The sequence below is a fragment of the Dermacentor silvarum genome, chromosome 7, assembly GCF_013339745.2.
Source record: "Dermacentor silvarum isolate Dsil-2018 chromosome 7, BIME_Dsil_1.4, whole genome shotgun sequence".
Lineage (NCBI taxonomy): Eukaryota > Metazoa > Arthropoda > Arachnida > Ixodida > Ixodidae > Dermacentor > Dermacentor silvarum.
The window spans coordinates 9,091,080-9,107,636 of NC_051160.1; the positions used below are offsets into that span (position 1 = coordinate 9,091,080).

A 16,557-nucleotide genomic window follows, 5' to 3' on the forward strand; every position below is an offset into this window, starting at 1 on the left:
GGTTAAGAGTCACATCAAGAACATACGTACAAACAAACAAGAACTGTTGTTTTGCAAATGCTTAATACAGCAAAAGTGGAGCAGTAGTTCATTTTCAAAAATCAGGTGCATTGAGAGTGCCAAAAGCACTGAAAATTAGATACCTGTCAGTGTAAGTGATACTGTTATGCGTATAGCGAATCCAGACACTTTGTTTATGATTAGATATTTTACAGCATCAACGTAATTACACCAATTCAAATTTTTCATTTATGTTGCCATCACCAAAGGAACTGTATTCCAAAAGATGCGCCAACTGGTTTTTTGTACACAAGGGTGATATCAATACGTAGTATATACATCTTCTTGCAAGAATACAAATAGCCAATATGTTTGCTTTTAAAGGGGCCCTGAACCACTTTTTATCGAAGTGGAGAAAGACATTTGAAGTGAAAATAGGCTATTTCAGAATCACTTTGCTGTAAAAAGTACTTCAATGCGTTCAGCAGAAGCGGAGTATCGGCAATCAAACACGGCCTCCGTTGTGCTCCCCTTCCTCCTCCAAAGCCTTGCGCTGCGAAGGCTACGGCGGAGACGTCACCGTGACGTCCGAGATGTCACCGTGGCGCGCAGTTCAGATTTCCGATTCGGCACCTATGCCGCGCTAAACATAAGCCAAATGAGCTGTCCTCAGAGAGCCGCAGTGCACTTAGCCACTGGACTCGAGGCGGCACCTCGCGGCGGCCGCTGTGTAGACGACCGCAACAACCAATAGCAGCCGCGTATTGGAGTGTGCTTTACTACGAAATAAAGCACACAGAAAAGAGCGAGGATCATAGGGTTTTTGAAACGAGAGCGTTTGAGAAAAACTTGACTTCGCACTCCGCTTGCGAGCTCCACGGACCGCGTACGACAGCAGAACTTGGCTGCGATTTTCACAGCAGCGTATGCTACCCGCGGACTATGTTGTTTCACCAAGCCCGAGGGGTGGTTCAGGGCCCCTTTAAAACAAGGTTTCTTGTAGAACAAAGAGCTAGCAGAAATGAAAAAACAAAAATGTGTTCTCCAAAATAAAGTTACCCTGGTTCTATTTCTACAGTGAATGCGAATGTGACTGCAATCGTGAACACAGAATTCTGAACATTCAAGTATGTTGTGTACAGGGCACTCGTGTGTATAGCTGGAACTTTTTGCATTACTGTGATTGTGTTGAGTGTTTAGCGATGTAGCCTGTGTATAAGAGTGTTTACAAATTTTCGCTAGGGCTACATAAGCATAGTTAATGCAGTTTATCAAAAATAACACGTAAGCATTTTAACTACGGTGTGTTAGTGCCAAATGCTGATATAAACATAAACACAAACACAAACAGGCAAGGACAAACGGTGGTACACCAGGGCCCATTTTTGTCTGTTTCGTGTTTTCATCTGTCCAGCATTTTGCGCTACTAGTATACTCTGGTTAGAATGCAAGAACTAGCCCAACAGTCAGTCTTTCTAACACTAAAACCATATGGAGGCCACAATTCAGGTTAATGACAAGCATGACAACTTATGACACCTCACGAGCGCACTGTTACCTTTTGACAATGCTGTCGGCCCGCTCCTGAATCTCGTTCTTGAGGAAGTGGTCATTCTTCTGAAAGCTGGCAGCCTGGTCCTTCACCTGCTCCAGCATTTCGGCGTGGTTCGTGATGTCCGTTTCGAGGAGCTTCAAATGTCAAAGCAGAAGTATTCCATGAGAAGTAGTAGAAAAAAAAAAAGAACAAACTACACTTAGCAACAAGTATTTAACACTTACATGCTCAGTCATACATGCACTAGTTGGTGTTAATCTGTCGTTAACTTTCATGAAATGCATTCAAATAACTCGGCAGTCACGCTGGCTTAAATGTCTCGAGCATCTCTTTCTTCTAATAAACACTACTAGCTAGTGCAGCAGTTGCTACAGATTGTGCCGTATGTTAGTGAAAAGTGCACTACAAAAACAGTAATCGATGGTAAAAACTAATTCTGTCTTAGCTTTCACATGCAGCACGTTCCATAGTGATGGAATATAAACACAGGGCCAGTTAACTTAAAACTGGACAGACAGCAGGTGCTAGTGATGTTCTTTACCTGCTGCTTCTTCAGAAGGTTTTGGACAGAGGTCAGGTCCTTGCCATGGTCTTCCGACTGCAGCTGTGTTTCGACATCGTCCATCCAGGTTTGTAAGTCGTCGAGCATCCAGTTAAACAACAGTGCCTACAGAGAAAAAAAAATGAAATATAGTGGCATTACTAATACTGTCCACTCGAAAAATACAGAATACAGAAGTTGCAGTTTGGCCCAAAGGGAGAATTGAAAGCGATAGAGGTATTAGGATGTTACATGACGAAGGCTCATAGTTCTATGAGCAGTAGGAACTACAGTAAACGTTTGCTGACAAAAGAAACATGCACGATGTCACGTGCCTAACGCGGCACCTGAACAGAGTTCACTCAATGATCTTGAGCAGCTGCAGTCACATCGCTGGCATGACGAGCAGTGCCAGCTGCAGAGAGCACGCATGCTTGTCCCAAAGCGTATGTACTATGCTGCCACTCTTACCATATCACAGTGCCGTGCCTCTGAAAGTCAGAGGGTCATGTGACCAACACCAGGCATGTGGGAAGACAGCGTGCATCAAAGTGCCAGCCTTCTTGCACACACTGTTGTGCTCACATGCTTGCACTCATGGCAGATCACGTGACATTTAACAATCGGCTGAGCTGGCTGAGTGGGCTCGGCCATGTTAGCTGTGCATATCTGCGCAGTTCGTGCAGCTGTTAGCTGTGTTAGCTGTGCATCGGATCTTCTTGCTACACTCGAGGGACTAATGCTTTAGAATTGGCGTAGCCATATCATTCGATAAATGACCGCCTAGAAGCAAAACCGTACGTGATAGGAGTCCTGCAGACGGTCCTTCTTCAGCTTCGTCTGCTCCAGCAGCTGAGCCCACAGCCTCTCCACCGCCTCCAGCCGAGACTCGATCTGACCCGATGCGTAGTGGTCCGCTTCAACCAGCCGTTGGCCCTCATCGAGGAGGGTCTCAACGCGACCGCGGTGGGCCAGGATTTCAGCCTCAAAGGCGGCGTGCTTCTTCGTCTTGCTTGGCAGGTTCACCGGATCCCGGTAGTTCTCATCGCAGGCCACCTGGAGCTTCTCGTTGAGCCATGCTTCCACCTGCGAGAGTTATGGAAGCAGCAGCAATGAGTAACCCTGCATTTCCACCATGGAACTCTCAATTTACTGATAAATTTGGAAGGTTGAGATTAACGAATTGGTGCAGCTTTTAAACACAGAACAAGACCGATGGAAGCGAAGGACAACTACTCCTCAAGATCTACAGTTAGCTTCCTTTCGCAGCTTGTGTGCCTGGTGGCTAATAACGTGGAAGAGCTCTTGTTATAACTGTAGCATGGTCTAGAATATATATTTAGGCTGTAAATTTCAGTGGACTTCATTTACATAACACATCATAAAGACAAATTTTCTCATAAGCTAAACATTTAGAATCTTTTGGAGTTGCTGTTGGCATTCCCCCCTCCCCAGATATTTCACCCTTAGTATGGGTCATAATTCACATTTCTGATTCACAGTCGGATCTTATGTACCTTCCTATAATACACAATTCACTACTCTAAGGTAATGCCCTCTGGGCAAATGTAGTGTCATGGACAAATAAATAAAATAAGGGAAAGCTGAACCACATCTACAAAACAATCAGAGTTCCAAGACGTCTTTAGGTTTGTCTTGAAAGATGTTGACTGTACATAAAACAACAGAGACTTGGATCATATTCGTGAAAGCACATCATTTACATATGGATTCAAGCGCCCTTTCTCTGCACGCACCTCATAGACGTTGCGCAGGAAGCGTTGGAACTGTCGTGACTCGGCGAGCCGCCTACGCTTGAGCTGCGCATTCTCCTGGAGCCGTTGATGGCGCGCGCAGATGGCGTCGCACTGCGCCTGGATGGCAGCGCTGTCGTAGTGGCCACCCTGTACCAAGGCACGGGCAAACTCTTCCATGTGGCTGATGCGCTCCCCCTGCGTCTCCATGGTTTGCTCGAAGTGCGCATGCTTCTTGGTCAGCACGTCTACGCTCGACATGGAGTCCTGCATGGCAGAGAATAATGGTTGTCACAAATGTCTCTGGATGTTGAAAAACACACACGCACAGAACAAAACAAAACACTCCTGGCTCCACTAAATTTTTGAGTCCCTTTCCTCCAAGCATCAGCCTGCCTACACAAGACAACTTTCTAAGAGGACGGATCAAACTGATATTTGCTGGCTTACGAATGATACATCCTATAAAGCCACCGATACAATTTTTACACGAGAGCCTGGACCCCTTCATTCAATTAACTTCATATGCTGCATGGCAACTTGTTTGAAGTAAAAAAACAAAAAAACAGAAAGAAAAAAAAAACAGAGCTGCTGTTTGCAGTAGAAGGACAAGGCAATTTTCAGAAGTGCAGCCAGGACTGGGGAATGATCAGGGCATAGAACTGTGGCCAGCATTTCATGCCATTTCGTTTATATGCACTCCAGAAGAAATCTGTGGAGGAAGCTGTACAGCTATAGCAGATCTCTGCAGTTTATGGAAGGTCTGTTGAAAAGCTCGTTTAGTACTTTGGCACTCACCCCGAGATCCTCGTTGTTGAGCACGGCCTCCTTGCTGGACAGCCAGGCCTCGGCCTGCTTCGCCTGCTCCCGGAACACCTGCAGGTCCTTGCACTGCCGCAAGATGGCCGCCCGCTCCTCCCAGGCGCGGCGCAGCGACTGCCGCAGGTCTTCCAGCCGTTCCAGCTCCTTTTCCACGACGTCCGACGCTGGGTGTTTGTCCCGCAGCAGCATGTTGCCAAATGAGTGTAGCCTCTCGAAGGCGTCCTGACGACCTTCCATCTCCGCCTGCACATACAAGGAAGCGCACAATGCTTGAACTGCTGTATTGCTGGAGTTTAACATTCCAAAGCTTGCTTTATGCCTATCACCCCCTGCAAAGGCTCACAATACAGCCTCTCATTCAATCTATACAGCAGACCCCTTTCAAAGTTTGCAAGTGTGCTTGCCTACACTGTTCATTTTCCCAACTAATGGTGGTGCCGATCATCGTTTAAGTGAATGCGAAGTGCTAGCTGCACATGCGTTTGTGCTTGTCACTCACGCATGTTCTCATCACGAGAGCCATGTCTACAGTTTCCATGTCGTAATATACAAGCAAACTGTGCTTGTACATGCTGTTTGCAAAAATGACCTTGCTGCCATTAGTTGGGCAAACTGCTTTGCAAGAAAGCCAGCTTTAGAATTATGAAAAGGGCCACTGGTGCGTGTTCTAAATCAAATCAAATTGCACAGCGTAATGTCCTACAGCAAGTAATGGTCTACGAGAGATGCTGTAGTGGATTGCTCTGGATTAATTTTAACCTCTCTAACGTGCACCTAGATCTAACCACTCAAGTGTTCTTGCATTCTGTCCCACTTGGAATGTTGCCATGGTAGCCGAGAATCGAACCCGCGACCTTGTGTTGAGCAGCAGAACACCATAGTACATATGTTCTAGACTACAAATGCTTTCTGGCAACCTCAAAAGATTCCACAGGCATTTTTTTTAACGCAGGATTGGATTCACTTAGGCTTAAAGAAAACGTGTGGGCTCGTTATGGCCCACAGGCCAAGCGTTTGAAACCCTCCTGCCCTAATAAAAGATCATGCGCTATTTTTAAAAATACGTCATTTAGTGAATTACTCTTGCTATGCAGTTTCTAAGTGCGCTGAAAACTTTACAGAAACTTCTTGCAAAATTTTAGCACTCTGCAACTGCCACTTTGTTGACAGTAAATTTTTTTGAAGGTACGGTGGTCTTTGATAAACGTGTCACACTTTCAGTTGCACTTAAATAAGACCATAAATGTAGTTGAAACCAAATGGGCCCAACTAAATGCTAAACTCTGCGAGAAACAACAAGAGATGTAAAGGAAACATTGAGATTCATGTTTTCAGGCACAATCATGCTTTTTGTGCTACAAAACACAACTTGTCATGACAGGTTGGACGGCACGGCACGTGCCCTCTATTTTCCCGTCAAGTTTTCTGGCACAAAAGAACATGAAAGTCAGTGTAACATTCCACCTACAACAGCGAGAAGCCTTTTTGGGCTGTAATGGAAAATTTGACAAAGCTTCCACTGCACAACTGCAACATGGCCATGCGAGTTTAACAACTGCGCTTGCTCCTCGCTTTCTTTTTCCTGTGTATATGTTTACAAATCAACAACAACATTGCTGGATCTGTACCTTGCACTCCTGATGAAATTCTAGCAGGCCCTCAGCCTCTTGCATGTTGGTGCCCAGGCCACCCGAGTTCATCCGCTCTATCAGGTCGTTGACCCAGGCCTCCTGCAAGAGTACAAGGTAACATGATTAGCAGAAACAGAATCTGAAGCAGTGGTACAGTAGACTCGCGACAATTAAAGCTTGCCTCATTCAAAATTATGGTTAATTAAAATTAATCTCAGACCTTTAATTGGCCCACTATGTTTTCAGTGCATTTTGAAGTGGCTTCGTTTGAACAAGTCAAGCAGGAATTTCAGTAACTTCTAGCTTTTTAGATTTCCAGAGGGCAGAGCAATGTAGCCAAAGATGGCTTATGGAGGGGGGGCATTCATGAGGCATTAATAAATCAAAATAGTCATTAAAGTCGGAACATTTCCACATCCGACATTCAAGGGGGTGTATACATTGACGATCACATTGAAAACAACTCTGTAGCATGTAATATATCTGTTGATGTTCACGTCCAAGGCGTAAATCTTTATAAATATGGCCAGGTATGGATACATATGAATGTAACAAGCTAAAACAGCGTTTCGTACTCCACTTCATTCAACTTGACCTGATTGAAATGAAAATCTGCGTTCACTCGGAGTTCAAAGTAACGTGAGTCAGCCACCGTTCTGTAGGCAATGAGGCTTACTCATGGCATGCCAGCACATTAAGTGGGATACCCTTCTGTGTGTAGTTAATTTAAAAAGAAAATGGCACGCACACTGCGAAAGAAAGCAGGGAAGGATTTAGCAAGGTAAAAGAAAAACTCACCAGACCCTTCAACTCCGTGAGAAACTTGTGCAGCTGGTAGGCACCAGCAAGGGTTTGCTTTCTGGGCAACGAGAGAATGAAAAAAAAGGAAGGAAAAATGTTGTGCAAGTGTCGTTACGCTAGTTAACATGCTCCGGGATATCCTAACATAAATTATTCCACATTCTAGTAGACAACCGCACAAAGCTCATTTGAAACTAATGTTGTTTTGAAACGCCTTGCCAACACCAATGAAACACATTGAAAGAGTATTCATTAAGTGGTATCACAATCCACAATGCAGTCTTATGTTTGTGAAAGTTAACATAGGAAAATATTTCATTCAATCTTAGGTGGCACCTTAAGAGGTACCCACAAAAAAACAGAAAAAAAAAACAGACAGTCTGTCCACAACTTTCCACAAGTTGTGATTCCCTATGCCTCGCCCCAATATCTCTATCTTCAATAAAATTGAAGATAAGTTTTCCCAAGTGGGGCAGACATTTGCCTATTAGACCAAGGTACAGTTGTGTAACCAGATACTCCACAGAGGTTAATCATAAAATCATACACCAAAGTTAGACATGAAATCGTAAAAATAAAAGGCCAACCTCAATACGAGGACTTCTCACAAAAAGTGATTATCGTAACGTGTTGCACTGAAAGTGCGGTTAAGTACGATGAGGGGGCCCTCTTCCGAGAATTCGACTCACAATGCCAAGAAATGTCATCCCTAACTGAACCGTTTCCATTTACTACAGCTTATTACAAGTTGTACTTAAGCTCTTTGAGCACAGTGCGGTCGTACCACCATATAAAGAACACAAATGTAACAAATTATTTGATATAATAAAGTAAATATGAAATGTTTTTCACAGTTATCAGCCTGTAGCAAATACAGCAGAACCTCGTTGATACGTCCTGGGAAAAAAAAAAAGCAAAGCAAGAAAAAGTGTGCTAACCAGGAAAACCTACGATCTGAAGTCGCTAAAAAATTCGGCAGACTCAACTCTAGTTGACATCTACGTAACGTGAAGCGTTGTGTGAATTGTTGCAGCACAAGACGCTGACATGCGCCAATCTGGTGAGGCTTGGGCAGCCTGATACGCATGTTGTCGTTTTTGCGGCTTCGGGCGACCTTACGTTTGCACTCCTCGAATTTGGCCTGGGTCAGCAACTTCTTAGAGCAGAGTATTTTGGCGGGAAGTTTTGACGCGCCCGCTCGCCGAGAATCGTAGCGAGACCCGAGATGCGTGTTGTCATTTTCAGACAGAAATGGGGAAATCGAAATGAAATTGAACTGGTGGGCAACACCGGATGCCTGAGCAAGACCGGTGGTTCGTTTGGGTTGTGCACGAGCAAAAGCGTGCAGTACGCTTTCGACGGTACTCCTCCACATGGGAAACAGATGGGTGAAGGTGCTTATCACAATGGGTTGTCAGCGATAGCTGTGAATGGTGACGTGTGACAACCCACTAGAAGGTTTGCTAATATACCAGAATAGGGAACTGAATGCATGGCGGCATTTTCACGTGACACAGGCCGGGAAGTACTGCGGGGAAGCTGCCCTTGGGGGCACCTACTGCTCTCGATCACGCGTGCCTTGCACCTTTTTTTTTTTTTTTTTGTCCACACATGGGATCTAGAGGCAGGAATTAAAATGTATCATACGGTCGCAGTTTAATGATATCCTGAACTTTGGTGCTGAAAGGTTGCGTTTCCTGGGAGCATATTAACCAGTAAAAAAAAGGATATTGACTATATATAGGGTAATCTATTGCGTTCTCGATCGCAAACGTTGGACCTGTGAAATAGTACGAAACAGGATCGTATCAAAGAGGTTCTACTGCATATGCCTATAAACACTGGATACCGCCACACCCTTTTGCAGTGAATTCACATCTGACTTGAAATACCTTCGTTATATCCAATATTCATTATGAGAATATATTCGTTACATGCTGATATTAGAGAGAAATATCTTAGATTTACTATGTTACATGTGATAATTTGTTATATTGACATTTGACAGTATATTGAGATTATCTTCATGTCAAATTCAAGTTTGCTCAAATGAGGTTCTCTGTATGTAGAAAGTTGCTGACTCACCTGTTGTTGCAGAGACCCATGAGTCGCTTCCAGTTCTCTTGGACCTCGACGACCTTGGCTCGGATGGGAGAGGCCAGCTCCCCATGTTTCTTCATCAGCCGCTCGCAGTCCTGCTCGTGGTCCTACAATGAAAGACGCAAACGAGAAAGTTCGAAAACATTCAGTTGTGAGGCAACACCAGAAAGTTCCATGACGACTGTCGTAAGACTGTCGTACCACAAAGAACTCGGCATTGCTCTCGCGATCACAGCTCCAACAACAGTATATTTTTACATATCCCACGAGAAAGTGTTTGTGAAGCACCTTCCTTTACATATTCCAAGACCCCAACTTGTACCTGACACGAGACTCAACAGAGGCTTAGACACAGAGTGAAATTTATCGTGAACTTTACTCAAAAAGGTGTGCCGACGCATAGCAAGGCACCTCACAGCGCTTTAAACTAGAAACTCGGTTGCTTGAGAGTCTAGTAGCACAGCATTGCTAATCTCGCAACTTGGTGCAGAAGCTTTGCCAACCGATCAGGAACACAAAATCTTGACAATAAACAAAACAAAATAAAATTTAGAGAAACTGACCTTGAGTTTGGCATCGATGGTGGTCATCTCACGTTCCACCGCATCTTGTCTTCGCTGGAGGGACTCGACGGCACGCAGGCTCTTGCTCTCCTCTTTCGTAGTCATAACAATAGCCTAGAATGAAGCCAAATCCACAGTGTAAGACAGAGTGGGCTTCTCTAGATCAATCACCAACTGGTCATTGACATACAGCACCCAGTGAAAACTTCCAGCGAATTTTCATGCTTCTTTTCACAGACTCTACCGCCACAACTACGAGCTAAAGGGTGGCCTGCTTTGTCACTCAAGGTGACGTTCATCTCGCGCTGATTGCCAGCGTAAACTATTTGCTACATTTTTCTAAAGACTGATTTGCTTTCCATGTCTTTTGTTCGGAGAACCAGTAATGAACGTAATCGCCTGCCCACGTGCATCACCACAGTATCCGACAAAATGCTTAAAATTTTTAAATCCGTTGGTGACTACTTATTTACATAAAAGCTCGAATTTCAATACAATGAAATTTCAATATAACGAAGCAAACTGCCGATTTTACTGACTTTGTTATATTGAGGTTTAACTGTACATTAAATGACTTAAAGTAAACTGAATGAGTATATGTTAATTAAAGATCCTTGGCCACCTTAAGAAAACAATGAAATCAGGATGTTACACTTTACTATGCTATTGAAGGACATTTTTTGCAAGTGCTTATTACTGATATGCTTTGTTTGCCATTGTATTAACAAGCTAGCTTTGTCCCTTTCTGTAAAGTCTTCCAGGCCTTAAAGGCAGTGGGAACAAATAAATATAATGAAAGCCCCGAACCTTCTCATTGATGCGGTCAACGGTGTCGTCGATGTCGCGCTTGAAGGCATGCACCTCGAGGGCAGCAGCCAATTTGGCACGGTAGGCCTCCAGCGCTCCTTGAAGGGCCTTCCACCTGAGGCAACAAGGTGATATGCCGAAATTAGAAACAAGCAAAACGTCTCACCGAGACGATGCTAGCAATGATGCTGGCATGCGTTTCTGAAACTACTGACCTGCCAGTTACCTCTCCAGTTATTGTTAAACTTATTTGTATCTTGTCTGCCAGTGCAAGCAAGATTGAGCGCCAAGGCAAAAAAAAAAATGACTGCCACATACGACAGCAATGCTATTTCCTTGCTGCTTTCATGGTGGCTGGCATGTTTGTTTTGCAACTGTTGCAGTTGCAATTGAATTGAAGTTGCAATGCATTGCTATTATACTCAAGAACTCGTATTACTCAAGAGTATAACAACCATATAAAGCCCACAGATAATGAACCCACAACCTTTACATGATGCAAAGGTTGTAGATTTGGCTCCCACTGGCGGCAAAGTTGATTTTTCGTCCGCTATCATTTCCCTTTTATTTATCATCTCTACATTTCAACTAAATCGACAAATAACTTCCCCTATGCTTTCCTTGGCATCATATGGTTGTGATTAAGGAAAATCGGGCCCCTCGGTACCCCTTCTTCTCATTCATTTCAAGTGTATAACACCTCAATCGCAAGTGTAATGAATTGCATTTGTTTCGCTCACAAACTAAATTGCATTACTCATGAGGATTACACAACAATTACAATGAATTGTAATTGTGTTATCGAATAACTCAACTGTTTATTACTCCTGGATATTACTATATTGAAACTGCAATGTCATTGCAATAGATCAGGCTTGTACTACCCATGAGCTCAAATGCATTACTGAAGGGTATCAAATTGCAATTAGTACATTTAAATTGCAACGAACTCCAACTGTGCAGCTCAACAACTCAAATGTATCACCTAATAGTTTTACATTGCAATTTTATTACTCAAGAACTTAACTGCCTTACTCAGGAGCATTACACTGCAATTACGGCACAATTACAATGTTTGGGACTGTACCAATCATTACCTGAATAAGCCATACTAAAAAAACTGCTCAAGGAAACCTTGAGCCATACTTTCTAATCATTCATTTCATCTTCCAATTTTCTTTTCTTCTTATATCCACGCCAAGTGACTGATACCAGCATTGTGACACTGTGCAAGCCAATGACGAATAACAGAAAGAATAGAAAATGAAAAGGATTGCTACAGAATATGGCCCCTAGTGTTTAGAGGAAGCAATGCACAATCTATCCCTGTCCTGAAAACAAGGCTCACAAAAACGCATGCACTTGATGAAAAAATACAACTTGCACGGCTCCTTACTTGCGATTCAGTTTTTCTCTGCGCTGCTGCACAGCGCGTGTGTTAGGCCTACCCTCCTGGATAAGCTTGTCGGCGAGGGCGTTGATGTTCTTGATGCGACCATCGTCCACTCTCATGTCCTGCAAGTAATGACAACATGTTGGGGAAACTTTCACATGAAGCGCTTCAACAACAGGCTCGATAAACAAGAAGGGCGACGTGAATTACAGTGCTGCACAAAAGGGAAAAGAACCGTTAACTCTTGTGAATCACTCTGCACGTTACTGTTGTTTTAAACAAACAATCCCGAGAATACGTTTTGTATAAATCTTGTGCAATAAGCATGACAGTGCGATGATTTATACGAATAACGGATACTGACATGAGTTGAGCAACACAACTGCTTAGAGCCACATGCAGACCATGACTAAGGTCTCATGACAAGCAAATAGAAAAAAAAAAAAGAAAAACTACAGAAATGTCAGTGAAAGGACACAGTCGCAGAGTGTACTGGGTCACCCACTCTTAGCAGTAACACACTCATTAATTAAGCACATTCAAACATCTCAGCACATTGCACAAACTCCGAAACTCTCCTAAGAAAGTGAACTTTTCTAAGAAAGTGAATTGAACATGTCAAATGGCAGTAGTATAAATGTGAATCAGTGAAAATACGCCTTCATTAGTAGTTAGCATTCGGGTCTGCATCTTCTGTCTGTCTAGGTGTTTCTATTCTACAATGTAATACTAATTTTATTTATTTATTTCAACATACTGCAGCCTCGGAGGGCTATTGCAGAAGTGGGCTATCACATTAGTTTTCACTCAACAAAATGTTAGCATTTGTTCTGCTGAATTGGTTCCACTAAATCAAAAAGAAAAAGTTAGCCCATGTATGCCTTCATGCCATGCTTGTATTATACCGAATTGGGACCTTGGATACTGATAAAATGCTTCTCCCGAGAATGAATGACCCTCACGCACACAATCTCTTAATTTTGTTGCGTGCTCCTAATAATGAATAATGTTCATAACATCATTCACTATGTAAGAATAATGTTCAGAACAATATTCTTACACTTCACCGTATTAACTTTTATAGAATTTATTATTTGCCAAAACAGGAAACATATACCTGCATCTGCTTCTGTAAGGAAGCTGTTAAGTACAAGCTCCACTAAATATGCATGTCATCTTAAGTCTAAACTTAACTGCTGACGTTTCATGCACTTTCCTTTGTACTGTCATAGCTATCATTATTCAACATAGGTATATGCACCATGCCAAAGATGCTAAGGGCTTTCTTTCATTGCTGCAATTGGTCTCCTAACGCAACATTTCCTAGCCAATCAAAATCTATTAATTGTACCTAAAAAAATTAAAATAAAGCTGAATTACATTGGACTGACTATAAATAATGTGTCAACAGTGCTCCTGGTGGGGACATATGCGCACTTACCGAATCAACGTCATCCAGCTTTCGCTGCAATGCCTGGCAGTGCTCGTAATCTTCTCCAGTGTCTCCAGCTTGAACCATGAGCTCCTGATAAAAACGTAGCATGCCATGTTGCAGAGTGGTTCGAAGCAGACAGGCTACAAGTTCATTTTGACAGACAAGAGAGATATGATTGGTTCTCTATGCTTTCTGCCTCACAATTCCCAACACAAGAGAAAAATAAATGCAATCATAGGATGCCTTTGCCAGAGCCTCCTATTGTCCCTTTGTTCCTCTTACTGCTGATTGACAAGACCAGTGTCATCTAAAATATTTGTCATTGAGTGATGGGTAGTGTTTAATGTACAAGAGCCTGTAGAGCCAAAGAGCACCAAATGACAGTAAGATGACGGTATGCAATGTTTTAGCAGAGTAAAATTCGTTAAGTGTGCAATAGTTCATACTGCAAAATAAAGCTGGCTATAGAGCATAATGGCTGAATGGTGTTACGTTCTATGTTGTGTTGTGTAAAGATTGCATCACGTGGCCAAGGTACCTAATGTGGGGCACTTACAGTGCAAGCAGTCGTAGGGTTTGGCTCTCAAAGTTTCGTTACGACATCGACAAATCCTGCATTCTTAATAAAAGTCCCCGAGTCATTGTGCATCTCTCTGTTCGTGAAAAGAAAAGAAACACTACAATCTTGGCACTGTACAGTACGTGCACACGCTGCACTCATGAAGTCTTTTTAGGAAAGCTTGTCATTATCACTCAACAGTGGACAGTCTGTCCAGCAGAAAATGCCCCACACCTCCTCCAATGACATCACAAGTGCGGCACAGTGGGGGGGCAAGGTCTATCAGGTCTTGTAAGTCCACACCGGTATGCGTACAGGTGTGGTGTGTATAAGGTACAACAAAGGTCAAGCCTTTCCCTCATCCTTAATTACGTAATCTCGCAACAGCCAAGATGCCGCAACATTTAAAGAAATAAAAGTGTCTTCCTACGATTCACCAACACTTCTGGATATGACGCCGCTCATGTCGATGAACAAATCATCACATGGCCACACGATGATTTGTTCATCGACATGAGCGGCGGCCATGATCGTACATGATCATGGCGATGAAACAAATCAAAGCATGGCTACATGCACGCACCTTGTCTCGAATCCAAGCTTCGACCTTGTCGACCTGGCTCTCGAAGTCGAGCATGTCCTGGGCCTCCTCGAGTCCACGACCTCGGCGGTGGAGGGCATCCAGCAGCTCCTCCCAGAGCTGGAGCAGCCGCGACAGCTGTTCGCGCACCTCGCCCGACGCTGGGTGCTTCTTGCTCAAGTAGCAGCTCTCCTTTCTGCAGAGGACAATGGAAAATAGGAGCACTCTCTTTGTTGACTAACTGAGCAGATTATTCGCAGTAACATGACTTGCTGTGAAATTAAGCACTGGCTGCTGGTGAATATAACCAGGGCATGAAAGAGCGACACTAAATAAATCTAAAGTGTCTTTTCAAGACTCTGCATTTATTTGGTGGAAAAAAGGTAGTTTACTGGTGAAGAAAATTAAGGTCGAAATTGCACCTTTTTGAATTTCACGCCTAAATTCCAATGTCGATATGAGATTGTGATGTCACAGATTTCAAAGCACAAAGGTTTGCTAGGTTGATTCCTTGGCTCCTTCAGAATGCAATATAATCCTTGCTTACCGATAAACAATTGACCCCTTCTGAACAAACACTGACAAAATCCATGATGTCGTGGGTAGTTAACGCAGAAACTTCCAAGGTGACATTGGCTTTCCATTCTGGCATGTTTTATGACCAACGAAGCCGCCGCTCATGATAAGACCGACTCAGAAGTGTCAGCTTGTAACTAATATATGCTTATACGGAATATTGGGTACAAAAAAAGTAGTTTGTGTCAGTCACAACTTCGTTATAACGAGGTAAACCATAAACCCCTGCATTCACCAAACGGATGTCGACTTAAATATGTTCTTCGACGCCAGAGTCCAGCACAACATCGCCCCCCTCGGTGAGTTCTGTGATGGAAAGTTGTTTGAGAAGGACATCACCTCTCCAGTGGCTTCGACTGACACAATAAATGCCTGACTGCTAAGTTTTATCTCGGGAATCATGCAGAGGTGTCGTGGAAGTGTGGCAACCACTTTTGCAGATCACCGGCCTTACCCTCTACTTTCCGGAGCTGATGCGGGGTGTTGAGCGGAGGTAACATTTGAGAATGCGGGGATAAGCATCATAACATGCATCACCAGTGCTTTTCTATTCTGCCACGAAAACATGAGGATTCTTCAGCTACAAAGGGCTTGCACTAACGCTCACCTGTTTGATGGCGGCGATGTTGCCCTCGTGAGCAGCCAGTTCTGCTTGGAAGGCCTGGTGCTTCTGCAGCTGCTTCACCTGGATATGGAAAAGCGGGCATTGTTGACGATGGGCTAGAGTGATTACTGCATTTTTGAGGATATATAACTCAGTACCATACTAAAACTACCCTGCCTATTATAAGAAAAAACAACAGAGACTTCATGCGAATTATTAGCACAGATAGCCCCATGCAACACTGTTCCCATTGCTGTTAAGAGACAAAACAATTGTCGGCACAAGGCAAAGCTTCAGAAACGGTATTTTGTTAAATGCGTTCAATCGAGGCTGTTCTCACAACTGTTCCCTGCTCAAAAGTTGTTGCGCTTCACACAAAGTGCACGGCACCTTTGTACATGAATTTTACTTTCAGGTGTGACTTTACAGCAACAAAACTCATGGTTTCAAATGTGGCTTTACAGCAAAATTACAAAATTTTGCCTTTAAATATGGCTTCACAGCAACAGATTTCGAAATGCCGTGAAGCCATATAGGCAAATTTTTTTACTGCTGTGAAGTCGCATTTCAAAGTAAAGTTCGTGTGTAACTTGTATCCCAACATTTTTACTTTAGTTCTCTAATCTCTGGTATGGTTCAAACTGCAGTGGGCAGGCCAGCCCAAACAAGAGTTGGAAGCTGTACCTTAATACCCCTGTTGAGAAACTGACTACTCTCTAAATAAATGATCCCTCTCCATAATAGCCCTTTACAATTCCAAGACCAATTCTCTGATCAAAATATTCTTTCTGCCATTGCACAATTAACAACCCGATGTACCAATATACTGCACCGAG

General features: G+C 43.4%; 1 protein-coding gene across 1 annotated transcript in view; it reads right to left on the bottom strand.

Annotated features, from left to right (window-relative positions):
- LOC119457520 (spectrin alpha chain, non-erythrocytic 1-like) overlaps positions 1-16,557 on the bottom strand; it is a 153,968-nt gene that overhangs the window by 16,022 nt on the left and 121,389 nt on the right. Inside the window, 14 exon segments of the mRNA XM_049670140.1 lie at positions 1,559-1,689; positions 2,097-2,222; positions 2,898-3,182; positions 3,854-4,117; positions 4,649-4,915; positions 6,301-6,402; positions 7,102-7,162; positions 9,190-9,311; positions 9,768-9,881; positions 10,575-10,689; positions 11,971-12,089; positions 13,409-13,492; positions 14,545-14,730; positions 15,719-15,802. Of these exon segments, the coding sequence (XP_049526097.1) occupies positions 1,559-1,689; positions 2,097-2,222; positions 2,898-3,182; positions 3,854-4,117; positions 4,649-4,915; positions 6,301-6,402; positions 7,102-7,162; positions 9,190-9,311; positions 9,768-9,881; positions 10,575-10,689; positions 11,971-12,089; positions 13,409-13,492; positions 14,545-14,730; positions 15,719-15,802 (2,060 nt within the window).